This window comes from Myotis myotis, unplaced genomic scaffold (assembly GCF_014108235.1).
Source record: "Myotis myotis isolate mMyoMyo1 unplaced genomic scaffold, mMyoMyo1.p scaffold_m19_p_21, whole genome shotgun sequence".
Taxonomy (NCBI): Eukaryota; Metazoa; Chordata; class Mammalia; order Chiroptera; family Vespertilionidae; genus Myotis; species Myotis myotis.
Window position 1 is genome coordinate 9676233 of NW_023416326.1, and position 27330 is coordinate 9703562.

General features: G+C 43.5%; 1 protein-coding gene across 1 annotated transcript in view; it reads left to right on the forward strand.

The window, feature by feature from the left end:
* USH2A (usherin) overlaps window positions 1-27330 on the forward strand; it is a 396481-nt gene that overhangs the window by 301611 nt on the left and 67540 nt on the right. The window contains exons 49-55 of the mRNA XM_036354768.1: window positions 2196-2417; window positions 8470-8693; window positions 10404-10611; window positions 12576-12773; window positions 13302-13456; window positions 16149-16347; window positions 22448-22555. Of these exons, the coding sequence (XP_036210661.1) occupies window positions 2196-2417; window positions 8470-8693; window positions 10404-10611; window positions 12576-12773; window positions 13302-13456; window positions 16149-16347; window positions 22448-22555 (1314 nt within the window). The remainder of the gene's footprint in view (window positions 1-2195; window positions 2418-8469; window positions 8694-10403; window positions 10612-12575; window positions 12774-13301; window positions 13457-16148; window positions 16348-22447; window positions 22556-27330) is intronic.

Genomic DNA, 27330 nt, shown 5'->3' on the forward strand with positions numbered 1-27330 from the left:
GTCTTTGTTATCTAATTTAACACTGTTTACATCAAGAAAGAAAGAACACTAACCCCCTAACTATCTTGGATGGAAATGCAATTAAAACTTAATCAGTTGTCTGCCTGTTCAAGGCTGAGATGGGTATATGCATTCCGATACGTATAGATGAGTTTGATATTTATAGAGGAGTCTGAAGTATTGGTTAATAATACTTAGGTTATTTTTTCTCACAACTTTTCTTCATAGCACCCACAACAAAGAGCAACAGAGAAAAGAATGCTCATGACTCCCCCCTCTTTTTTATAAATATGCTAATGACCTCAAGCTAAATGTTAATGCGGGTCATTCTTTGATAAGACTAACAATTAACAGTTGAGACCATGGGGTAGCTTTTAGAGAGAAAGCATTTTCAAGCCAGTGGTAGAATAGATTCGTTTTTGAGAGGTTAATGAGAAGGTGACTGATCTTTGAATCTTAGGTCTAATAGGCCTTTTCTGAGAGGAAAAAATCAGTTTTATTTCTCATTGATGTAATCCACATCTTTTATTCTTCCGTAATGCAATGAGATTCTGAGGGATTCGGGGAAATATGGCTAAACTATCCAAACCAATTATTTGTTCTACTCAAAAGTGTTTTTTTAAAAAAAAATCGTTGGTTTTCCCCACTATAGACACGTCTGCTGTGTTTCCTCCGAGCTCACCCTTCTCCTAAGTGCTGTTTAATTAAGTGGTGCTGCCCCTGCACCACATGACACATTGTGTTAAAGGAAGTCCGCCAACAAGGGGCCCTCTGTTCCTGAGCTGTAGGATCTAAGAAATACGGCAACTATATTTCAGACCAAAGTGAAGAATCCTTTTATGCAGACGAATATGAGATACAGTGACTGTACTCTCCATTTCTTCCTCACTGGCCTCTAGTAGTGTTATCGGAGAAATGCGTGGGTTTCCATTGCGAGTGCGAGTGGGGTTCTTGGGGTACCCCTGGAATAAGCATTTCCAGAGAACCCCAGGGGAGGATGGGATAGGGTAGAGTCCTCGCCCTCCTGTTATACTCTATATATCTATCCAGAGTGAAAGAGTGTCCCACATTTTTATATCCTTTTAGTAAGTGATTTGCCTTGCTGTTACTAACCAAGTCTTAGCATTTCTTGACCTCACAAAAAGATGAACTAATTGATACATATCAGGGAGTTCAGGTCTATAGATATCTAAAGCAACCCCACCTTAAAAAGGTTTGGCAGTTCATTAGCCAGATTGTGCAAGTCTTGGCTGGACCATGGTTTAAATAAGACCTGCCAGGTTGGTCATCAGACTCACATCCCTTATAAAATAGGAAGGAATACTGTCCAAGGAGAAAGGTGTGTTCGAGAAGGGCCAGTGGAGGAGAGGGGAGAGGGTCTGCTAGAGATACAGGAAGGAGGAACGGAATAAGACAAAGGAGGGGAGGAAATCAGGGCTCAGGGGGCAGGAGGGAGGTCAACCCAGAGTAGGGTCATGAGATAGAAACGAAAGGTGAAGTTTGAATTTTAGATCCACCAAGTTGCTCCTAGTCCTCTCTAAGGTATCCTTAGGGGAAAGTAATGTATTTTGAACTCTTTGTTTTCAAGATACCAGGAAAAAGATGGTTTTTACCTCAAGTCTCCCAGACCATCATGTAAAGGGGAGTGTGGGTATAACTACAGTAGTGAATTCCGTGTCTGCCACTGCTCCCAAAATACTAGTGTGCTGGTTTAAATATAGTATTTTTACCTCCTCTGATTTGATCAACCTTCCCACTGGAAGGTTTCTGTTTGGTTAAATAAATACAGTGTGAAATTATAATCATAGCTATTACAAACGTATCAAGAGTTAATTTCTGACTCTACCCACATTCCAAAAAATTACACTACACAGGAAAGTATTTGTAGACAAACTTTTTCTGTGCTGTCCCTGAATCCACATCACCAGGTCTAAAGTGCTCATTTATGAGGCGTCAGAGGAACTAGATAACCTCTAAGCTGACATGCGTGTGGGTGAGCAGACACAGGTATTTCTATGTCTTTAATGCAAGCATGTTGGAGTTGCACTGAGAAGTTGCAACTCCAAAACGTCAGTGTTCTTTCTAGCAATGCTCTCAGCCAGTCGGCATCTGCAGGATGACTGCGCTACAGTTTCATTGTGTCAGAGCAGATGTTCTTATCTCACGCGATGCTGGTTCTTGCCCTCCACTGGCAGGTGAGGTGTGCTGTCCAGATGCCCAGCACCACCGGGTCGCCGTGGGCCTGGGTGACGCCTGCTGCGGCCGGATGCCCTACTCCACGGCGGGCGCACAGGTGTGCTGCGCGGGGAGGCTGCGGGATGGCCACGGCCAGCAGTGCTGCGGGGGACAGCTGGTCAGCAGAGAGGCCCAGTGCTGCGGGGGAGCAGACGGAGGCGTGGCGTACAGCCGCCTTCCAGGTGAGGGGCCTCGCCTGCCTTTCAGTAATGGAGCAAATGAGAAGCAGATACAGTGAGAGACAAAATACAGCCACAAGCAAACCACACCCCATGTTCGTTATTCCCCAAGCTGGGTTCTGTGAGCTTCAGAAACATGAGCACCTTTAATCCTCACAGCAAGCCTAGGAGGTAGGTACTGTTATTATCTCCATTTTACAGGTGAGGAAGCAGAAGCACTATTTTTCTTTTCTTTAAAAATATATATTTCATTGATTTCAGAGAGGAAGGGAGAGGGAGCGAGAGAAACATCAATGATGAGAGAGAATCGTTGATTGGCTGCCTCCTGCACGGCCCCCACTGGGGATGGAGCCCACAAAATGTACCTGCAATTTCATATGCCCTTTAAGCCCGTTGATGAGCCCAAATTTCAGAATCACTTCTCCGCTTGCTTCCCTGTGACACTGTGCTAGTCAGATATTTCGGAAGCACATTGTGGCCTTCCCCACCTCCTGTGGGTCCAGGTGAGCGCTGCAGTTCCTCATGACAGTCTTCATTTCTGGCCATCACGGTAGACCGAAGGGATGATATTTTTAAAGAGGAAAAAAAAAAATCCCTCTTCTCTTGACCTTCCTGCAAGTTCCCCTGGAAATAGACACGTTTCCCCTGTCGTTTTCGCGCGCTCTGCTGCCTCTCCTCCTGTCGCCCCTGATGACTGTGGCCTTAACGACTGTCCAGGGCATCCATATGGCTCTCTCTTCATTTCCCCTCCACGTAGCAGCCCCATACCTGCCGCACTAGGCTCTGGATTTCACGATTTCGTGCCCAGGCCCGGCCCCTCTCCCTGCCCGGCCTTGTGTGCCTGCCACGAGACCGGGCTGGCTCGTAAAACGTCTCTTTATGTACTTTATTACTTAAACTCTTTTATTCGCCTGCAGGAGCCCTTTAACAAAATCACATTGAATTGACTTTCTCACACCAAATCAAATCTCCCCGGTCCCAGTTCAGTTGTCTTTGTCAATATGTATTTTATAAATGGAGAGAATTAACAGATGCTGTCGGAACAGAAGTGCTGGGGCAGCGTTTATGCTTTTAGTGCTCTCTCCGGGCGGGCGGGCGGCGTAGGAGGCTCAGGCAGGCGTCTTGGGATGGAAGCCGTGCCTGTCATTTCGGCAGATATGTATTCTTAACCATTTTCCTTGACCACATTTTAAGCCTCTTTATGACTCTCTTTATTCTTAGTGTTTGCTTCTACGATTTTATCATTTCTGCCATTAATCTTGGGTTGAACTTGATTATATCCTTTCGTGTTAAAAGAGGAGAATGAAAGCCCTTCTGTTATTCAAAGGAGGAGAGGGTTTGGAGATGAGTTTCATATTTGATATTGGAGTAAATGAGCCACGGTTGGCGTGGCTCAGTGTTTGAGCATCGGCCTATGAACCAGGAGGCCATGGTTTGATTCCTGGTCAGGGCACATGCCTGGGCTGCAGGCTTGATCTCCAGTGTGGGTCATGCAGGAGGCAGAAGATCAGTGATTCTCTCTCCTCATTGATGTTTCTATCTCTCTCTCCCTCGCCCTTCTTCTCTGAAATCAATAAAAATACATTAAAAAACAACAACACAAGACAGGTTTTTCTGTTCGTCATGGGAAACTGATCATGAAAAACGTTTGGATCCTGTTGCCTTGTTTCTATTATAAATGTCCCTGCAGCTTTTCTTGGGAAACTCTGAGGCTATTGTCAGGGAAAAGAACACTGAGTTTTCATGCCCTAGACTCAGACCTGAGTAGAATGAATGGCACCAGTATTAGTTACATGAGATGGAGTCATCTTGGGAACTTTGCTAAAAAGGGATGTGCAGCACAGAACTCCATCCTGGAAGAGTGTATTGAAAGAATATTTCCCCCTGCCTGGGTGGCTCAGTTGATGGGAGTATCAACCTTTACACCAAAAGGTTGCGGATTCAGTTCCTGGTCAGGGCACATACCTACGGCTGCAGGTTCGATCCCTGGTCAGGGAGCATATGGAAGGCAACTGATAGATGTTTGTCTTTCACATCATTGTTTCTCTCTCTTTCTCTTTTCCTTTCTCTCTAAAATATCAAAGCATATCCTTGGTTGAGTATTAAAAAGAAAAAAAAATAAAGAATATTTCACAGGAAGATTTCCATGACATAATGAACATTTTGGAAGTATAGTGCTGTAGAAATGCTACAAAATAAATTGCCACTATTTGGGGAGCATTTTTACTCCACCCCTTTCTTCTCATTGTTGTGGTGGTAGCCATAGAGCCACCTACTGGTGAAGGCAAGCATGCGTTTATTTTCTTTCAGTTGCTGCTACCAATTTCGTTTGTCCTAAGGACTAATCACGAACTTTTTTTTTATTTTTTCATTTCTTTAGGCCTAAGCTGTATCCCTCAGCTAAAAGGTGGTTCTCATGATTAATTCCAGAGTTCCACAATGATTTGTCATGTTCTAGACCAGGGGTGGGCAAACTTTTTGACTCGAGGGCCACAATGGGTTCTTAAACTGGACCGGAGGGCCGGAACAAAAGCATGGATGGAGTGTTTGTGTGAACTAATATAAATTCAAAGTAAACATCATTACATGAAAGGGTACGGTCTTTTTTTTTTTTTTTTTTTAGTTTTATTCATTTCAAATGGGCTGGATCCGGCCCGCGGGCCGTAGTTTGCCCACAGCTGTTCTAGACTCATTTTTTAAAAAACTACGGTTCTGATTTAACCTCAAAAGCATGATACATAAATGCTGGTCTTTTTTTTTTTTTTTTTTTTTTTTTGGAAAATGAGCACCTGTTTTGCAGATTTAATAATTTAGAAATTCATCAGGCCTATATGTTTATGCATGTTTTCATTTTCAGCCCTTGCCATTGAATAAGAATTGATAACATATTAGAAGTAGTTATAATACCAAGAGCCAGTGTTCTCAGTTGTAGCCAGAACAGTGGAAGCTCTCCATTGGATATTTATGCAGTTTGGAAAGACTCATTCGCTACATATGCTTTTTGATCTCAGAAATAAACATCTAATATTTTAATAACTCGCTCAGAGACACTCCACCTTTGTACAAATTAAATGAAGAGCCTCTAGAATAAAAAACAAACAAACAGATAAGCCAGTCAGTGATCCACGGCCTCTTTTTGTTTTTCTTTGGGGTTACTCAAAATCGTGCATTCTGTGTGCCAAAGGTCAAAAGCCAAGTGCCACCTGTGATCAGTTAGGTAGGGGGTCAGAAGCGACGGCAGTGCAGTTCTGGGAGATGGTCCCACTCGGAACCCGAGCTCATTCATGCTGACGTGATGCACCCTGGGACTTTCTCCCGAGCCCGCTCTGGAACATCTGCTCTCCCTAAGTGAGTTAGTGCGCGTCAGACGTCTTTATGTCAGGAGAGCGCGGTGATGGATGCCGGCTTCGGGAAAGGCTGCATAAAAATCTGGTGTGCCGTTCTGGCCATTAAGTGAAATTACTATTTAAATTAATGGCTCTGTCACAGTTTATCTGTGCAAAGAATGAACGCTGATTAGGGTATTAAGTAATTAGCAATTTATCACCCTGGAACAAGGTTGATAATAATTAAAGAAGTAATGGTTTACCGAAGGAACTAGAAAGGGAGTCACTTCTTGTTATGGGGGTGAAATCTTGGCTGGAAATTTTAATTCAGGGAAACTAACATGAAACTCTTGGTGAAAGAAAGCATCTCTCTCTCTCTCTCTCTCTCTCTCTCTCTCTCTCTCTCTCTCTCTCTTCTTGGTATAAAAACTGTTCATTAGCAGGATTTTAGTTGGCCTGTCAAAAGTCCCTCAGAGCGATCCGACTAGTTTGGAACTGGGTCAGCGTCTGCATTTTGATTTTCTACGTAAAGCATGGGGAAACCGTAAAGTGATCTGGAAGGGGGGAGGGGGCAGGTTATTCTGCTCCCTGAGGGGCCAGTTTTTAGAATTTGATGGCTCTTTAAAATGAAAACATGAAGTGTTTTAAGAAAACTGCCAGAGAAAAAAATAATAGTAAAGAATCCAAGGTGGCATTTAAATATCTGATCTCAAGGCATCAGAGAAACATCCAAATAATATAAAAACTGAAGTTGTGGGGTGTGTGTGTGTGTGTGTGTGTGTGTGTGTGTGTGTGTGTGTGATTTTATCCAACATAATCAAGACTCAGACTGCAATGATAGCCCTGCTGTGTGTGTATATTCGAGAGGACTTTTCCTGGAAATGTTAAAACAACCAAAATTATTAACAAAGCCCCAGAGAAAAACAGTTAACTTTTAAACCCACGACTTTGAGCAGTTACGTTAGAACATGTCAAAACTCAGTTACGCTCAATGGATGTCATTAACTGCGAATACAAATGCAAGTAATTGGAGGTATTTTTAAAGTTGAAGGTCAGTGGGAGAGTTCTTTGAAGTTATGCGTGGGTAAGCATCTTTCTTAAGGCACATGCCAAGCCAGTGTCTAGATTCAATGATTAAGAAACAATAACAAAAAAACCTCTTAAGACTTGTTGGTCTGTTATTAGGAGTATCTTTCATGGCACGTGTGTTTGTACAAGGCCAGATTAAACACTTCAGGAACCCATGGCACTTTGAAGTTGAGGTTCTGTATGTTACCAGTCGGGACTAATAATAAAACCCTAATTAAACTAAATCCCTTCATTGTGCTACTATATAAATGGATATATGTCACTCTATAATATGATCGCGCTGTGACATGGAATATGGGCCCCTTTATTTCCAGCTTAATCTGACTCTAGACTGCTGTTTGTTTATTCAGGCTTTATTTTTGTCGACATTTCTGCCATCTCTCTTCTATGGTTTGATCTCAGTGAGATGGTCAGAGTTGGTGAAACTGGATTGGGTGGGAAGGAGGGAGGATTCCGTTTGGTCCCGCAGGCCCACGTGTCCTCCATGGCTGCCGAGGTCGGTAATGCTGCCTCTGAGGTCCTTCTGACATGGCCCCCATCCTCTGACCCAGGTCCAGTGATGGTTCCAAAAACTGGCCAGATGGCTCGCCCAATGGGTGAGCATGCTCTGTGGGTGCAAATCTGTGTCATGAAGAAAGAACGGTTCTGCCGTGGCTGGAGTCACCAGAAGCAAATACTTGGACCCTAGGCAGAGCCAGGCAGCAGCTTAGGAGACTCACGCTGCACATCTCCCGTTCCGCAGCGGCTGCCTCTCCCCTCTGTCTGGCCGCTTGCCCAGAGCACTTGTGTGGCCTCTCCTCCCCTGGGAATTCTAGAGATGTCCTCGGTGTCCCTCCGTTTTAAGTAAGTGGCACCTCATTTCTCAAACTTCATTCATTCCAGAAGGCTGTTGGCAAACCAGATCATTATTTCCCATTAGAAATCATGTACATTGAATGAATCTGTTCTAGACCCCCAGCTGATTCCATTTTTACCTTTCTTGTATACCTTACATGTCTATTGTACTGTTTGATTTATAAACAAACACTTTAAAAACAAAAAGAGCATAAAATGTACATGAAAACAACAAAAGGGAAAGGAAATGTATAATAAGGAATGAAAATTTAATAATAATTATAAGCAGCAACAAAAGCAAAAAAAAAAAAAAACCCACGAAAATATTCACAGCACAGTTGCTGCGACGTTCACAGCGGTAAACTGGCTCAGATTCGCGCCTTCTCTCCTTTGTTTGTCGCCTGGGAGGCACGTGACCCATCCCACAGGCCTCAGCAGGAAAGGGTTGTCGGGGTGACTTGTTCGGGATGGGAGACGTTCGAGAAGCGAGGTGCCACAGTACCCTTCCTTCTGCCAGCACATTTGGTCATCGGAAAAGGGGCAGACACCCAATCTCTTTCTGACGGAGCTTGGAGAAGTTGGCCCCGATGAGTGCTCTGGAACCCTTGCTCTTGTGTGTCCTTTAGCTAATGAACGCCCAGTGCTTTTGGTGAGAAAGACCCCCTGGGGAGGGCCGTGCCCCCGTAAGTGTCGCACCCTCTCAGCCACTGCCAGGGTCTTGCGGTTTCATCCCACACTCCATAGCCCCCTCCGCTTCCTCCCCTTTTCTAAACTTCGTCTTCTTCTCTAACCTTCTGCTGTTGCAGGCATGGCCTGTTGCGGGCAGGATTATGTGCGTGTGGCAGAGACCAGATGCTGCTCAGCCTCCAGCGGAGCCTCGCAGCCACATGTTAGGAAGAGCGGCCGGGTGCCAGTGAGATGCTGCGAGACCGCGCTTATTCCAGGGAGCCAGGCCTGCTGCAACGGAGTTGGATATGACCCCCTGGAATATGTCTGCTCCGACAAGGCTCCCCCTGGAACCAGGGCGACGGTAACGGGCAGAACACCCCTCGGAGGCACGGGCTGGAGGACGGAGAGAGAAATACATTGTTCATGGCTATTGTTCTAGAATGGGAATGTGGAAACTGCCGTGTGCATTATTCATGCCCGCATTCCATCCATGTTAATACCCAATGAGCTCGCTGTGATTGATGTTATTGCAGCGAATTCTAAGGGAATTAGTAATGCTGAGCTAGTTGTTCTCTGGGAGCTTTACCCAGAGCTTCCGGTCAGGGCAAGACTAGAGCACCTCTGTGCCCGGAAGGGCCAGGGCCTGGCGTGGGGCCACCTCATGCCCGTAGGTGTCATGGAGGGAAACACAGGATTCTGGCTGCTTCCCTCTAGCCCAGGCGTGGGCAAACTACGGCCCGCGGGCCGGATTCGGCCCCTTTGAAATGAATAAAACTATTGAAAAAAAAGACCGTACCCTTTTATGTCATGATGTTTACTTTGAATTTATATTAGTTCACACAAACACTCCATCCATGCTTTGTTCCGGCCCTCCGGTCCAGTTTAAGGACCCATTGTGGCCCTCGAGTCAAAAAGTTTGCCCACCCCTGCTCTAGCCCCTCAACCCACACCCACCACTTTTCTTTGGTAGAGACCTCAGATCCAGCAGCAAATTCACTTAGTTACAAACAACTGTAAACCTACTTTTGCCCTACCCTGTATTGACTTGTTACATCCCTATAAAATTGGGAATGATGAAATATTTTTTCTGAGATTAAAACATACTAGTATTTATCAAAATATATTACAAAATCTAGCAATTCATCAGAGACAAGGCTTACAAGTACCCTACATAATAAAAGGCTAATAGGCAAATGGACCGAACGGGAAAAGACCAGTCGCAATGACCCACAATGACCACCAGGGGGCAGACGCTCAATGCAGGAGCTGCCCCCTGGTGGTCAGTGTGTGCCCACAGGGGGCGCGCCACTAGCCAGAAGCCGGGTTCATGGCTGGTGAGCGCATCAGTGGTAGCGGGAACCTCTCCCGCCACCATGGCAGTGCTAAGGATGTCCAACTATATAAGCTGTCAGTTGGACATCCCCTAAAAGCTCCCAGATTGTTAGACGGCAGAGGCCGGGCTGAGGGATCCCCCCTCCAGTGCATGAATTTCATGCACCAGGCCTCTAGTAAGTAAGTATAATGGCAGTTCGTGAACTACGTAGATTTTCACTTGGATGGGATACTTCTTACAGATCATACTTTCCCAACAGCATAGGAGGCGCAGATCCTTAAATATCACATTTCTTATTTTCTCAAAAACTCTACTAGGAAAGTGTCAAAGTAACAATAATAAAATACTGACGACTTTTTGAATGATAGTGGATCTACTGAGTGTAAGGCATTCCCAGGTGCCCTTTGAGTCACACAACAAAACTGCTACATTTAATTTCCATTTTCTCACTGAACAAGCTGAGGCTTGGAAAGTCTAGGTCACTTGCTCAAGGTCACAGAGCTAGGGACTTGTCCAACTGGATCTTGAATCCAAGTCTGTATCACTTCAACACAAATGCTCTTTCTAGCACACAAACGGCCTTCACTTCTCTTTTTTACTCAATTTGAGAGATTCATTCATGAACTCGATGGAAGAAAATGTCATTAAAGTTGTAGAACTTGACCCTATGTCTGCCTAAATGAAATAGTAAAGTCCTCTCCCCTCTCCCCCCTCCCCTACCCCCACCGCCTGGCCCAGGACACCCCCGAAGCATGCGGCACTGTCTGCCCAATGTCTGCGGCAGCCACAGCACATTGCGGCCGGTGTGACTTCAACTTCACCAGCCACACTTGCACAGTGGTCAGCGGGTCTCGCAGCTCCACGGAGAAGACACCTGTGGCAGAAGCGTGCTCCTCTGCGGAAGAGCTGGTGCACACGGGCAGCGCAGACACGTTCTCCTTCACAGGTAACAGAGGATGCACTGCCCAAGGCACCCGAGGGGTCGTGAGAAGCTGCTGACATTCAGGCTGACTTCACTCTAACATCATCTTCCTCCTCAATCTAATGGCAGTTCATGCCATCACCCTATGGGCTAGCGAGTCACACGGTCCTTAAAGGCACAATCTGGATTTGTTCAAAGTTAGCAGTTTAAATATTTTAAAGTCTAACTTTAAACAAGGATGCAGGCTATTTTGAAGTAAACTTGTAAAGAATAAGGAACAAAGAAATAAATAAGCAGTTCACCTTTATGCAGCAAGATGTAGATGTTAAATGACACGCATTTTTGAAGGATTACTGTGTTAGCTTGAAGTGATTGAAGACAAACATGTCTGGGGCAGTTAAGCAATTAACGAGTAAATATTGAACATCTATATCCCCCCAAACAAAACCCTCTGTGATTAGAAGACTGACCCCATATAACATACAAAACGATCTTGAGATACAAAGTTTTAAAAAGTGGAAATTCTTACAAAGGGAAAAAGAGCTCCGAGAAAGAGATTATTGAGGAAAAGCAACATTTCAACAAATGATTCCTTTTGTGTAAAGTAATAAAGAATGCTTTTATGGGCTGGAAGCGTCTCTGAAAGGCTGAACCTCACAGGAAAATAAAGTAACAAGGGCAAGAGATGAAAGGGTAAAAAAGAGAAGAAGGAAATGTAGTAGAAGAAAAAATAAGGAACTGAAATTAGAAATGGTGATGTGGGCTTGAAGGGTGGGAAATAGCAGCCGTTATCAAGAGATAGTTTCCTCTGCTGTAGCAAAGAGATTCAGAAGCAGTGACCATCTGTGAGTAAGTGGATGGGGTGGGTATCTCGGCCCATCATTAGTCAGGGATCCAGCTTCCTTTCATTTCGTGGCTCATGGTGCTTGGGGTGCTGCCCTTGTCCACACGTTACACCCTGAGATACCATTTCCTAGTTTTAACCCATAAGCAGGGGACAAGAATAGCCGTGGAAGGCAGTGATTTCCTCTTTAGAAAGCGATGCACACGGAGCTCATATCACTTCCATGCCCTTCCCTTGTTGAGATCTCAGTCGTGTGACCGCACCAAGCTGCAAAGAACACTGGGAAATGCGGTCTCCGACCAGAATGGAAGGGAAATCTGCAGACCCTCCATTGGTCATCACGGGTAACTAGGGGCGGACACCATCTTACCAGAGAAAAAGGGGACGGAAGATAATCCCTTATGTTTGATGGCAATTGACCTTTTATGAAGTTCTCCCATATGATTTCATTTTCGTGCTCATTCTAGAAGGTAGGCGAGGCAGGGTTAAGTGTTGAAGATGTAAGAAGAATGTGGTCAAAAGCCCATGTGGATGGACTGAAAATTAACCTGGTGTAGACGTGGAGCTAGAGCGGGGGCTGGTTTGAATTAGATGGTTGGCTTGGGGCCTGTCTCAGTTTGGGTTTGGTGGGAGAGGATTGCCGGATACAATCATTTTTCTTCACTAACCATGATACGTTAGCTTCGAGTCCTGCATCTCATAACAGCTGCATTGCAATTCATAGAATGATTTAATCGAGTGATAGTAACACTGTAAGACTTGGTGACATTTATAATGATGAAACTATGAAAGAAAGTTGGCAAACCCGCCCCCTGCAGGAGTGGAGGGAGCATGAACTTACGAAGCAGCGACATCCGATGGACATTAGTCCAGGGCTTTTCCATCATTTCTTTACTGTGCCCATATTCCTCTGGTCAGAAAAGGTGAGTTCTGTTCTGTGCCATTCCATAGCTCTGCATCCATGAAACATGGAAGATATTTTTTTATGATTCATAGAATCAAGACATTAGAGTTTTATTTCCAAGGAGAGGATTAGAGCATTAAGCCTTTAAAAAAAATGTTTAAAGGTTTTGCTATTCATTTGCAGTATGATGGTAAACTAAATTTTTTTTAAAATTCTACCGTTAAATGTCTATCTCACTAGATGCGAACCTGGAGCCCTATACGACATACGAGTATAGGATTTCGGCTTGGAATGGCTACGGACGAGGATTCAGCGGAGCTGTTAGAGCCAGCACGAAAGAAGACGTGCCTCAGGGAGTGAGTCCCCCTCAGTGGATCAGAACGGACCGTCCTGAAGATGGAATACTCCTAACCTGGAAGAAACCCATACAACCGAATGGTACTAAGCTGCTTTTAAGATGGAAATACCGTAGTTCCATAAATCCATGAGCACATTGAAATGGGTGTAATCTACATGTAATTGGCATGCATCTCACCCCTAAAAAGTATTTCCTGATCAAGTGGTCTTGAGGTTTGTGCCAACTAGTCATTCTTTTTGTGAAACAGCCCACACCCATTGTGAGCCCCCAATTTTTTTTTTCTTGAGTCCCAGCCTTTACCTGGGTTGCTCTGACAAATAAAGCAGGTTACGGGAAGGCAAAATAGTTTTAATATTGAAAGCAAATTTGTTTGCTAGTGAGGGGAAATAAGCATAAATGACTCTGATTAGCTATGTCAAGAATCCATCTCCTCCCTCAGAGTGCGTATAATTAAGAACGCCTTGCACATAGCAATGTGATAGCAAATGGAAATTAAATACATAATGCCACAGCATCCCATTTGTTCCAAACTCTAAGACATGTACATTGTTTGCAAATGGTTACAAGGTTATGATGCTCAAATGCAAGCATTTCTCTGTCTCCTTTAGGTCATATCATTCACTACATTCTTCTCCGAAACGGAGTGGAATATTTTCGGGGAAGATCATTGACCTTATCTGATACAACGGGAATTGAGCCTTTTCAGGAATATTCATACCAGCTGAAAGCTTGCACGGTTGCTGGCTGTGCCCCCAGCGGTGAGGTAAGGGGAGTTTGCTCACCTCTGGGCGAAGTTATCCCCTGAGAAGACTATCTGATGTCTAGGTCAAGAGTGATTTGCCCAGTGATAGAGTACAGTGTTTCTCTCTGTGTCGTGTTGAGGGTGTCCAGGTGGCATTTCAATTGAGTACTAATACTTATGCCTCTCAAATTAGAGATCACTGGAAAAAAGATTTATTCAAATATCAGTGTTTCATAAATAAATAAGAATACTTGAAACCATATGTCCTTTTTATCACACTTTTCTTCCACCAACTCTTTTTATTTATTTTTAATATATTTTTATTGATTTCAGAGAGGAAGGGAGAGAGAGAGTGAGAGATAGAAACATCAATGATGAGAGAGAATTATTGATAGGTTGCCTCCTGTACACCCCACATTGGGGACTGAACTCACAACCCGGGCATGTTCCCCAACTGGGAATCAAACCATGACCTCCTGGTTCATAGGTTAACACTCAACCATTGACCCACGCTGGCCAGGCCCACTAACTATTTTTAGATGTTCTTCTGTAAATCTATGATAATTCCGAAACCAATATTCAGTTTAAAGGGGTTTCTATTTAAATAGAATTTTTTAAAAGCTCTTGGAAAATAAAAAAGAGCAAAAGAAGCCTAGCATAGAAAATAAAATGTTTGTAAGGTTTCTGCAACAACCTTGCCAAGAAATAATGAAGCCCTGAACTCAGGCAGCAGGGGTCAGAATGGCGACTATCAGAAAGATACAGCAGGTATCAGAGGATAAGACAGACAGGACTTAGTGGCCAACTGTATGCAGAGGAATAAAAGCAGTGAGTCCTGGGTACTTTCAAGGTATCTGCTGGAGTAGTGTGTGGGTCACAGTGCCATCATGCAAGCAAAGAAAAAAATCAAAAGAGGGAGAAGTTAAATGTTAATATTAAAATTTGGCTAGTTTTTAAATACGTATTTAAGAGGAGGAGCCAACAGCAGAGTGGTGGGAGAAAATATTATTTGGTACTTCATGCGAAAATAACGAGTAAGAAGCAGGATTAAGAAGGGAGTGGGATGGCTCAATGGTTGAGCATCGACTAATGAACCAGGAGGTCACGGTTCAGTTCCTGGTCAGGGCACATTCCCTGATTGCAGGTTCGATCTCCAGCAGGGGGCATGCAGGAGGCAGCCAATCAATGATTCTCTCTCATCATTGATGTTCGTCTCTCCTCTCTCTCCCTCTCCCTTCCTCTCTGAAATATAAATATAAATATAAATATAAATATAAATATAAATATAAATATAAATATAAATATAAATATAAATATAAATATAAATATAAATATAAATGACTGGAGTTTACTAGAAAGATGTATGAGGGAGATTGAAGCAAGGAGTGTTTGGCTGTGGTCCAAGCAGAAGACCACAGTGATGAGCACTGGGGAATGCTGTGAAATGAAAGCAGAAAACCCCACCCAGGGACTGGGAGAGAGAAGCCCTCCAGGGGACAATAAGGAGCCATAATCACAGAGGACGCCCAGGAGAACACAGACTCACACGGCAGCTCTGGTCCTTACATGTCCTTCAACCTTTAGAGGTATAGCCTCCTCAGACCCTGCACGAGCACTGCCCAAGTCAAACATGCAGCCAGACTGGCTTCAGCTTTACAGTCCACAGGCCCTCCCTGAAACCTGTCACCCCTGTCACCCCTGGGGCGCATGGCAGCTGATCGTCCCAATCAAAAATTAGGGCCTGAGCATTCCAAGCAAAATCAGTAAATCCGTGCCGTCTGCACAGGCACAGCTCATGCTTACCACTGCCCCACCCCTTCCCCCAAAAAATGGTTAAAAGGTAAAACAGAGTAAGTTCTGTGAAAAACAAAACACAAATGTAGCCCCTTTTCTCCCCAAGTCATATTTCAACAACGTTGCACAGAAAACGGGCTGATTTGTTCTTTATCGTTTCACTTGGTCCTTTCCCAGAACATTGGGGCAGACACTGTAGTGTCATCCCAGGATCACAGGAAGCGTGGAAGACAAAGGTCTGCCCGTGTGTACTGTTCAAAGCATGTCATGTGCAAGCGAGTTCAGATGTGGCTTTTGGCTCCATGTTTACTGGTGCTTAACATGTACAAAATCAGGCTGTTAAAATGCAGAGACACTCCTGGGCCATATGGGAGAGAGTTATCAAGAGTTCTCCAGGCTGACAGTCTGCCAGCCAGGTCTCACTTGTTTAAACGGAGGGCTGCTCTCTGCCGTCAGAATGGCTGTTGAGCCTGGTTGTGACAAATGGTAGCCTGAGACTTATGGAATGTGTTCAAGGTCGGATTTTATTGTTTCGATGGGATGGGAGGGAAGGAACCAAAGAAAGAGGGTGCCCTTCTCTAAGCCCCTACTCATGATGTGCCAGGCCAGGCGACAACATTTTAAAACAGCCCAGCCAGTGTGGCTCAGTGGTTGAGAGTCGACCTGTGAACCAGGAGATCACGGTTTAATTCCCGGCCAGGGCACATGCCCGGGTTGTGGGCTTGATCCCCCATGTGGGATGTGCAGGAGGCAGCCGGTCAATGATTCTCTCTCATCATTGCTCTTTCATCTCTCTCTCCTCCCTTTCTCTCTGAAATCAATAAAAAAATACGTATATTTAAAACAAAAGGGACATTCTCATGGGTGGGAATACTTAGTGGACACCTGTGATAAATGGCTGTTTGACTCTGTTTTCCAGGTGGTTGTCACTACTACCCAAGGAGTCCCGCAGAGCGTCCTGCCACCGAGGATCACAGCTCCCAGTCCCGACGCCCTGCGCTTGAGCTGGGATGCCCCCGAGAAACCAAATGGCATCATTACGGAGTACCAGCTCTGGCAGGTTGGGAAGGGGCTCATCCACACGGAGACCACCGACAGGAGGGAACATACGGTCACAGGTAAAACCTACCGGAGGCGTCTGTCCTTGTGGTCGGGGGGGCCGAGCATCCCAGGGGTATGTGTGTGTGACAGATGAGGTCACTCCGAAAGGACGTGTTCTCTTGACATATGGTCAGACCCCGCTTACCCACACTAATAGAAGGAGCCACACTGGCAGCAATAAGCCACAACAGCAGATCGCTTCAGAAATGATTTCTCTTTGGCTTTGATGTGCATTATGTGTAGGGGTTTTGCATCAGAATTCACTTTTTATTCCCCCCAGACAAACAGAAAGATGCATTTTCATTCCCCAAGGATACACTCACAGGTAATGGGACGAAGGTAGCCAAGAAAGTCTTGAAAGCGCGAGGGGGAAGGGGAAATCAGCAAGAGGCCAACATTTATCTACCAAGTCGGTAATTAATACACAGAAGAGTTGACAGTTGTCTGGTTGTGACAACTTGTTATTATTAATTTCAATTAATAAGTGCATTATTTTTATTGTTTATTGTAACAGTTTATAATTAGCTTTGATAGTATAATAACAGCACAATATAACAGTATCATGTTAGATAATTACTGGTAGTGATTATAATAATAATGAACACGTTGGAGCTTGAATGTCACTTCTGTAGGAGAGAAGGCTTTTCTGAGGTCCCCAGTCTAGCTGTGGCTTCCCTAACACACCACCACATCCTCTGCTTTTCATTTTTGTCATCGACTTATCCCTGCCTGATGTTTTCGTTGGTTTTCTCTTTGTCTTTTTATGTCTCTTCCTGCTGGAACATGAGCTTTAGGAGAGCCTCATCCACCAGGTCTTCCGTTTGGTCCATTTGTGCTGTTTTAGATCGAATCAAAGAACACGTCACTTGGGGGACACAGCCCTAAAGAGAGAGTTCTCTGTTGAAAGAGCAAATGAAACTTATTCAGCAAAACCTGACCAAGTTCACAGCCACCCGGGGGTAGCCCTGGGGGACAGGAATGGTGCTCGGTAGGCATTAGATGACCTAAACCCCGAGATCTATGGAGTGCGAATGCATTTGATCTGCCAGGCAAAATTCAGCACCAGGGACAGCGGACCAACCACTTTGAACACAGACGTGTTTTATATTAGTGACTGTTTTATTGAGGTCACGAATGAACTCAAAATAAGCAAGTGTATTTCACAGTTCATCTCAAAGGTTTGACGAAGAGCTGCCCAGACCCCCTGGGATGAATGCTTTCATTTTCTCATCATTTCCCAAGCCTCAGCATTCCCCGGGTAGCAGTGCAACACTAATGAAGTTGTACCTGTAGTCATCCCGGAGCCTGAAATCTAGGTCCTGCGAAGCGACAGCAGGGGAGCGAGTGCCGTGCCCCAGCCCCATGGTCTCCATGCTTATTTTTAATTACCACCAAGCTTTGGAAACATGATCCCTTAAATGCTTTGTGGGAATAGCGGCGAATGCACTCCTCGCGTGCGATCCATAAATTGCTTATAATCCTCTCAAGATGTTAAAAAAAGCATTAAGTAATTGAAGACAGGAAGTCCTCAGTTAATTATTTAGAGGTGTTATCAATGCTCTAAGTAAACGGGCGCGTTTTCTGCTATCTCACTGAGCTGGACTCCGCGGGGACGAGGGAGCAGCACCATCATCTTCTCATATTCGCTAATGCAAACAGCACATGGCAGCTTGTCAATAACCGGCCTCTTCATATCCCCGGTTACCAAACACGGCCGCCGGCCCGGCCCGCGCCCAGCGATCGGGATGTCAGCATCGGCATTGTTCTATTCTGGGTTGCCTACACTTCAGACGGGGGCCCTCACGTCTGCATGGGGTGGATGCAGGGGAAGGGGATTAACGAAATAATTAGGGCCACGGAGGACAAAATGAATTAATCATGTCCTCTTTAGCGGCAGACAGGATAAGGGCTTATGTGTCTCTTAACTCCAGGAGAAATGTTTTCTTTAAAAAGTTCATTAAAAGTTGCTCCGCATTGCATTTCACTTAAAGGGGAAGACACGCCAGCACTAAGTTAGCAAGGAGAGGCCTTCCGCCCGCATCCTCTGGGAAGTTCATGAGAGCTCCCTGTGCTGAAAGAGAGCAGGGAGGACCTCTGCCCGGACAGACAGATTTCCTGCACATCGCTCTGGGGGGAAAGAGAACATAGTTTGACCATCTGTATTACAAAATAGGGACATTCTGTACAGTGGGATTTTACATGTGGATAAGTCTGTATGCTTCCATAGAATTTACATTCTGCTATCATCGTGTTTGTTGGACTTCGCTGCCATATCCTTTTCTCTGGTTTCTGCTCCTCAGTGAGTAGGTAAAGCTGCTGAAGGAGAGAGACGATAGCTTCCCGTCTGCCCTTGTCTCACCTGGCCAGGATGGGTACCTGTCACACCACTTAACACACAGGAAGTGTTCAAAATCTTTGTTGAGGGAATACATGTTGAGTAGCCAACTGGCATCTGAATGCCTGGGTTTCATCTTTATTAGATATAAAAGTGAGACCATCAAACACATCTCAGGCAGGTTGAACCTTGTAATATGCAAGGCCCAGGGCATAACAAAATGAGGGGTCCCTTGTTTAAAAATCATTAAGCATTTCAAGCCCAGCTGTTGTGGCTCAGTGGTTGAGCATAGACCTGTGAACCAGGAGGTAACGTTTCCAGTTCTTTCTCATCACTGATGTTTCTCTCTCTCTCTCTCTCCTTCTCCCTTCCTCTCAGAAATTAATAAAAATGTAAAGATAGGCATGGCTGGTATGGCTCAGTGGCTGAACATTGACCCATAAACCAGGAGGTGCGAAGGCAGGTCATTTATCCACAAGGTGTACAACACTGATGACCACCCGACAAGAACTTTTTGGAGCCTCCCAGGCCTCTCAGCACGTGAATTAATCAGTAACCAAGTTGAGAGGCACTGTGGCATTTCATAGTCTTTGGGCTATTTGGTCATTATTTAGAATGTGACAGCTGTCACTGCAGCATACCTGGATGCGTGCTTTGAAGTAGCGCTGGCTATCCAAAATTATAACAGACAAAATGCCTTTTCCTGGCAGTTTATCTGGAGATTAAACATTAGAAACAAGCTGTTCCCTATAGAGTATGTCAAACGTAACTTCCACGGGCCTGGGTTTTGTTTTCCAAATCATATCTTTATGATCCATAGGCAGACTTTTGTGTGATATTTGAGAGAGATCACCTTCTCTCAAATTGGTCTGTATCCCATTTTTGACACACGTTTACTCTTAAAGTGAACATTACTTGGAAGTGTACTTGTAATGAGCTTGGCTATTTTATGCCTCTTTCCTTTAAAAATAAAGCACATGGTTCCCTGTGGGGAAATTCGTGTAATTTGCAGACACAGTAATCCTCCCTGTGCTGAAATGTTAAATGCCTGGCTCTTCTCCATGCATTTGCCTTTCTCTTCAGCGGCCGTTTCCTGCTGTCTTGATTCAGTGCTGAGTGCTTGAGTGATGTTTTCTTTTCTCCTTCTCTTCGACTTCAGGATGAAGTTACAGTCCGAGGGGTTCCTTGGAGATCTCTCTTTATTTCTGTCTTCCCATCCGATCAATTCATGAGTACCTCTCAGTCGGTGTGCCCTTTTCATCGCCTGTTGCTGATACTTCATACATATCTCATTTTAAGGGCTACCAATGGAGACTTACTAAAAATGACAGCAAATTCCCGTTGAAATGTGTGATTTTATTGAGTTGTACAGAGGCACCCATATAAAAGACCGTCTGATTCGTGGAAACCATCTCCGTCCGATGGCAGCGGACACTTTCCTTACGGAGTATCTGAACCAAGCCCGTTAGTCATCCGGTCCCCTCGCAATATGAAAAATGCAGGGCCTAAGAATGGAATGGGGGGAGGTACAGATTCAGATATCCCCTTCTCTCCCATTGGTCTGTAGCCCCTATAAGTAAGTCTACACTATCATGCCCTCATAGCCCAAATGTTTTTATGGAGCACTTTTGTATGCGTGTCTTCTTTAAACAATATTTCACAAATAGTGAACATTTACAATCGGCACGGTTAGGAAAAAATTATTTTTAAAAACCTCAAAATACCATCTCTACTCTCAAACTGCTTCCGTTCTAAGTGAGGAGTAAGCTATTCAGATGAAACGATGTTACAAGGGTCAAGACTCCCCTTTTTCAGTGAAGGCAGTACCTGGGGGACATCATCAGGCAGACTCAGCTTTTGCCCCTGCAGTCTCTGACCTTCCTTCTTGGATGTTTCTTTCTTGAGCTCTGTGTTTTATCATCGTTCGCATTTTCCCATCAGCTTTTATCAAACATCATGGCTTGGGTTCGACTTGGATCTTTCATCACATTCCCCGTCTGCAAATCAGCTAAATATCAGAATTGTCCAAACCCTCCATCACAACCAGATGGAAGATTGCAGTCAAACAAGTATCTGCATCTTTTCATTAAACTGATAAGGAAACGCGAAGGGCGTTGATGCTGATTCCCGGAGCAGCTCCAGCTACGGCACGTCCTTGCTTCAGCAGAGAACGCAGACCACTGCTCCGATCCTCGGCGAGCCAGTTACTCAGTGGTTTCTTTCATGTAGCGAGTGCCTGCATTGTGCTGGCCACTCTTCAGAGGGTGCAGTGGTGGGTAAACCAGTGTCCTTGTTCTCTCAGAGCTTATAGAGGGGTTGAAGAGCACCAAATAAACAGAAATATAACAAAACAACAGGTAATGTTGAAGGCTAGGAAGGAAGATAGTAACTTGATAAAAAGTGTTGGGTGTAGAGGGTCAAAATCTTTAAAGGTGTAGCATTTGAACAAATTTGCATGAAGTGAGAGTGACACATGGATGTCTGGAGGAGGAGTCACCCCATGCAAAGGACACAGTATGTGAAAATGTAGTTCAAAGTTCATGTGAAAGTAGTGACCATCTGATGCCTGTTATAACTAAGCCCAATTATTTGACGTGCAAACTAAGTCTATTTTAAAAAATTAAGTTTTGGCAACATTTGAATTTTTCCAAGAATCAAAACAGGAGAGATTAGACTCAGTATACTTCTTGTTGAATGCTTCCGCGTCTTAAGGCTGCTTCTGCCAAAAGAAAAAAAAGTGTTGTTGAGGTAACCCATTTCACCTTCTCAACAGTCTTAGGAGCTACATGTTACCAGGTAGATTTCCCATTTTACAGGTCAGTAGATCAAGGTAAAGAAAAGCCAAATGACTTTCCAAGGTCACCAGCCAGGAAGTGGTAAAGTCTAGCAACTTGGAACTTGTGTAGCAAATGGATTCTCATTTTTTTTCTCCCTGGGATCTTCTTATTGAGCTGCTACTGCGCTGTATTAGTCTAAATACAAAAAAAAAAAAAATTAATAAGCACTGTCCCCTCATCAAATTGTGTTTATGTGTAAAGACAAAACGAGCATTCCCCAAAAAAACTACAGCAGTAAGTGAGATGGTCAACTATCTCATGGTGAAGAAGTACAAAGCTTAAAAAAGGAGGGTTAGTTGGTGTCAATATTAGCTGAATATGGCTCGGGGCTAAAAAGAACGTTGAATCTAGTATTCTTTTTTTTTATTATTTTTTCCGCCCCTATTCATGTAAGAAGCAATTGCCGAAACTGGGATGGTTAGCCCAGAGAAGAGGCGACTCAGGGGGCATTTGAGAACTGTCCACAAATATTTGAAGAACTGTCATGTGGAAAAGAAATTAGATTTGTTCTGTATGTCCCTAGGGCTGGAAGTGATCGAAAGAGTTCGCCATAATGCAAGGAGGGACTTTTAAGCAAAACAAGAACTGGGGAGCTCTCTAAGTGTGGGAGTGGCTCCTTGAGGACAGAGGGCTCCTGCCACCTGGGCAGGGCGGCCTCACCAATGGCCTGTGGTCCAGGGGAATCAAGAGAAAGGCGGATGGCTGGATTCCATGAATAAATCCCTTCGAAGGCTGAGAATTTCTTATTTCATCAGTGATTAATGAAGTTTCTATTAATACTGAACTGCTTATGAAGCTCCCATCTTCCTTAAAGGGTGTTTTCTGCTCTTAAAAAAAAAAAAAATTTGGATACCGTATCGGCAACTCTGCATGTCACTTCTGGTGCTTCGTTGATAATAAATAGTCCTCTCCAGATGAACTTGATTGCTTGTTTGCTCTTTCTAGGTCTCCAGCCGTACACCAGCTACAGCTTCACTCTTACAGCTTGTACATCTGCCGGGTGCACTTCAAGTGAGCCTTTTCTAGGTCAGACTCTGCAGGCAGCGCCTCAAGGTAATTAAAAATACCCACGATTTGGTAGAAGACCTTTTCCTGTGGCAGCTTTAAATAAACTCTCTGAACTCTTTTATAACAAACAAGGAAGACGGCGTAAAGCCAGTAGGTAAGAAAGAAAATAAAATTCTGGGTTGGTTTCCATTCTTCGAGTTTGGGTCAACTGTAAGCCTTCCAAGTTAATGCTCACTTTGCATTCTTTAAACCTTTTCGATTTAGTGTTATATAGAAGTTATTATTATTCTAGACTTGGATATGAAATTCCTCCAAAAATCAAAAGTTAGGTATTTCTGGAGTTCCTAGTATAATAAGCACCAGCTGGCATTGACCAAAATATCCACTGCCCTCTAGACCTTGCAAGCAGGTAGAAGTGTACAGGACAGGTACCCAAACCTATAGGAAGAGGGAGAATCCAAAAGGTGATGTTCCGAAAGAACAGGTGACAGAATGCTCAGGTGAAGCTGAAGAGGGAGTGATGACAACCTATCCGGACATGCAGTGACATTTCAGGGAGCAGGTGATGTCTGAGAAGGACCACAAGGAATAAGGATGTTGACAAGTGAACAGTGGAAGGACTGTACAAACATGGCTTGAGGGAATGTAAAGTGGGGCCGTCACTGTGGAAGGCAAATTAACAAAATCTGTTCACTTTGAAATGTTAATTCCCTGTGACATAGCAGTTTTCTTTTAATGATCTATGCCAGAAAATGACTTTTCCACAACTGCACAAGGAGGCCTGTACTAGGGTGTGTATTGAACCGTAATTTGTTTGTCTAATGCAAAATATTAGAAGCAACTTAAATGTGAGTACAGGAGTTGCTAAATAATTTCGGGTATTTCGGCTATACTTACATTGTGGAATTGTATGCATCAGTTTAAAAGAATGAGATGAGCCTGGCCAGTGTAGCTTCATCAACCCACAAACTGGTTCGATTTCTGGTCAGGGCACATGCCAGGGTTGTGGGCTTGATCCCCAGTAGGGGGTATGAGGAGGCAGCCAATTGATGTTCCTATCTCATCAATATTTCTATCTCTCCCCCTCTTTCTTTCTCTCTCTCAAATAATCAATGAAAACATTTAAATTTTTTTTGAACAAATGAAAAGATTTGCACATATAAAGAAGTTACAGAACTACATTAATATATTGTATTTTATGTACAAGAAGCACACTTATAAAATAATATTTATTTCTATAGATGAATGCATAGACAAATTCTGGGAGCATACATACCCATCTGATAACAATGGTTACCTGTGGATTGAGGACTGGGGTGGGTGTTATCACTTACTTTTAAGAGAAAAACATGCTCAGAAGCTTGGGCTAGTGATTAACTAATTATTTTTTAAACTTTATTATCTGCCTGTTCTGCACGTGGGGAAATAGAGGCATAAATAAATTTCTGAACAGAAGTATGATGTTAACTACCATCATAGAGTCCTGAACCGCCTGTCCATTACTCTGCTAATGAAAGGGATTGTTGTACCTCAGAATATTAGACCTGAACTTCCTACCAGTAAATGGGGAATAAAATGGAAAATTCCACGTAGGGACATATGGCTCCTCACCAGGAATTCACTAATGATGTTTTCTATATAAAGAATGCTTCATGTCAAAAAGCTTAGTGTTCCTTTGAAAGGAAGAAACCAGCAGTGGATTTTTTGGAAAGGTAAACTATCAAATGGATACTCTGATGATAATGGATAATATCTGAAGGATCTACCAGCCACTTTTGGCTGAAACTCAAGCCTGATAAAATAACAGGGTCTCTTCCTCCGGTTTACTTATGAAATCCATACATTTAAATTCTTAGAAGATAAGTGTCTATTTTCCCACAAACCCAACAGCATTTCTTTTGAAAGGACTCAGATTTCGTGACTTAAAAATTATAGCTTTCAACAGCGCAGGGGAGTGTGAGCTGAGAAATGCTATCCTTGACTTCCTTTTTCTTTAACTTTATGCACCTTTCCTTGAACACAAATAGCTGTGCAAAGGAGTAATAAACGAAATGGGCTTTCCCGCACAGGAGAAACAATGGATTTAGAATCCATTTTCTGGCTGCATAAGTGCCATTTGTGAATAACTTGTATGTGAAATAAATGTAGTCGGCGTGTTTAACTGGGGAGTTGTAGGGAAACCAATCACCAGCAGCATTAAGTTCTGTTGTTGTACTATAAAGTGGAAACAAACACATCATCTTAAATTAATAACCCAAACACCATTATAAAATGCCTATTGGTGCGAATTAGACGTAGATTGAAGGTCTAACGTTTGAGTGTCCTAAGTGGATATGGAGAGAAATAAAAGAAGCATTTGTTCAGAGCCACCCTCAGTTCCTCTCACTTCTCTCTCATTTTCAATCTAAAAAAAAGAAGAAGAAAAGTGAATGTACAGCATGACCTCATTGATCAGTTGGACATAATTCTCTACAATTCTGCCCTCATAGAAAATTCCTTTAGTCAAATAGTGGGGTGAATTTAAATTGCTGCTTTCTTTTTAGAATGGCCCAACACTGAAAATGACACAACATTGGGTAGAATGCCAAATTAACAAATTAACAAATAGTACATAGTCCAGATGTCACTGCCTCCCTGACATCATCTAATAGAAAACTGGTTCCCCTCACCTTCTTCCAGGGGGGAAAAAAAAAGCCAATCCACAACAAATATGGGATTTTTCTATCGGAATGAAGATGTTTAGGGGCATGAGAGTGGGTAACATTACATGGCACTCAAGATGAATTTCAAAGGAATCCAGTAGACATCTTCCTTTTTTGGTGTTTACGATGTCAAGACACCCACCAAGGCTTCCTTCTGGAATTTCGCTCTTGTCCTCTCACCTAGCTTACCCACTCAAGGCAGTTTCCCTCGTGCCCATGCATTTTCTTCCCTTGAGCTGCTTATCTCAGACCTTCTATTATGTAGAATTGGTTTTCTGCTGCCACCTGAGACTCAGGCTCAGAGAGGGACAGATTCTCCATGTGGGACTCATTAAGACTTCTCACCAAAGGTGGTCTCACTCTATCAATGATTCCTTGCAGCTGCCAAGATAACACTGTCTCCATATCATTATAGAAATAAAAACATAGCCCTTGGTCTTTCATATTTCAGGTTCCTCTTATAAACCAAACCAGTGGACACAGGGTTGTGGCCAACATGAGCAGAGCTTGTACAAATATGAAACTCAGCTTTTACCTAGAACATGACGCAAACCCAAAATGTGGATATTTTATTTCATTAACTACTACATATCCACAGGCTGTCTTGATTGGGTTAAACTGGAAGCTAAGAAATATTATTTTTTATATCTTGCTGATTTTTAGTACATCCCTTCAAGGTGACTAAGAGTTGACTGTGGGAAGAAGATTATGAATGAACTTTTGTACTTTCTCTTAAATAAACAAATTAATGCATATCATGTTAAAGTCAGAACTCAAATTAGTTGGTTGAGTCATCTAGCTGCCGTTGGCAGAGAAACTCAGAAAAAAGAACATACACTGTGATTTGTGGAATTGTCCAGGTATCTAACGTAGAGCAAGCTTTCAGAACAAAATGAACTACTTTCTTCTCAGGAACAAGTTGTTCCTTAGACAATCAGTACGTCTGAGCCATTTTGAAATCACTCTAAATAAATTGCATTTGAATTTCCTGAAAATTTTTCTTTAAAAGTTTCACCATCTTACCTGTAACTGAGTAACTTACACAGGAGATACAATCAAGCAAAAACTACTCATTAAAGGAACCTAATATTGAACTGGGTTTTTAAAAGCTGAAGAAGAGGGTGACAGTGTCCCTTAGAACATACGTAGGTGACAACATGAAGTGGTGGGATTGAGCTTTCTCGTCATGAGGTTCTCTACCAGTATGTTTATACGTCCATAAGAGTACTTGGATGTTTGACCTGGAATGACAGTTCTTTGTGCACATATTTTACCCTTTAAACAGAATGGTAGTCTCCTTAAAGGAATGAGACACGTCTTAGTCGTCCCTGTAATTGCTGGAACTGCCTGGAGTGCTTAGCATAGTAATTTACAGGAGAGCTATTTCCAACAAATGTATTCATTCAGCATTCATTAGGCATTGTGCTATCTACAAAGACTGACATATAACACAGGGAAGACCCATAGAGCAAACTGTTCTGACACAGTAGAAAGAAGTAAACTGTATGATTGTAACAACATGAAGATAATGATAACATCAAAGAAAGAAGAGGAATATGATGCTAGGGGTGTTCAGAGGGAAATAGAAATGGGCATATGATAGAGAGGAACTAGGTTGGGATCATTTTATAGGATTAAAGTTAGAGTTAGGGAAGGGGGGTTAATTAAGACCTCCCTGACAAGGGAATATTTACACACATTGTTGAACTGTGAAGTTCAGATGCAAAAATATCACGGTGTCATGAGCAAAGTGTTCCAGGCAGAGGGAATGGAAGTGCAGAAGCCCAGAGGTGGGAAAGAACTGGAAATATCTGAGGATAAAGGAGTCTTTTGTGGATGGAGAGAAGAGTGCCTGGTAGGCCAGAGCCAGAAAAATGTAGGGCCACCCAGGCTAGCATAAGGAGTTGAAATTATGTGAATCATTTTAAAAGGGTTATATATTTTATAAAGATTACATTGGCTTGCCTGGCATGGCTCAGTGGTTGAGTGTTGACCTATGAACCAGGAGGTCATGGTTCAACTCCCAGTCAGGCCACATGCCCGGGTTGTGGGCTCAATCCCCAGTGAGGGTTGTGCAGGAGGCAGCTGATCAATGATTCTCTCTCATCATTGATGTTT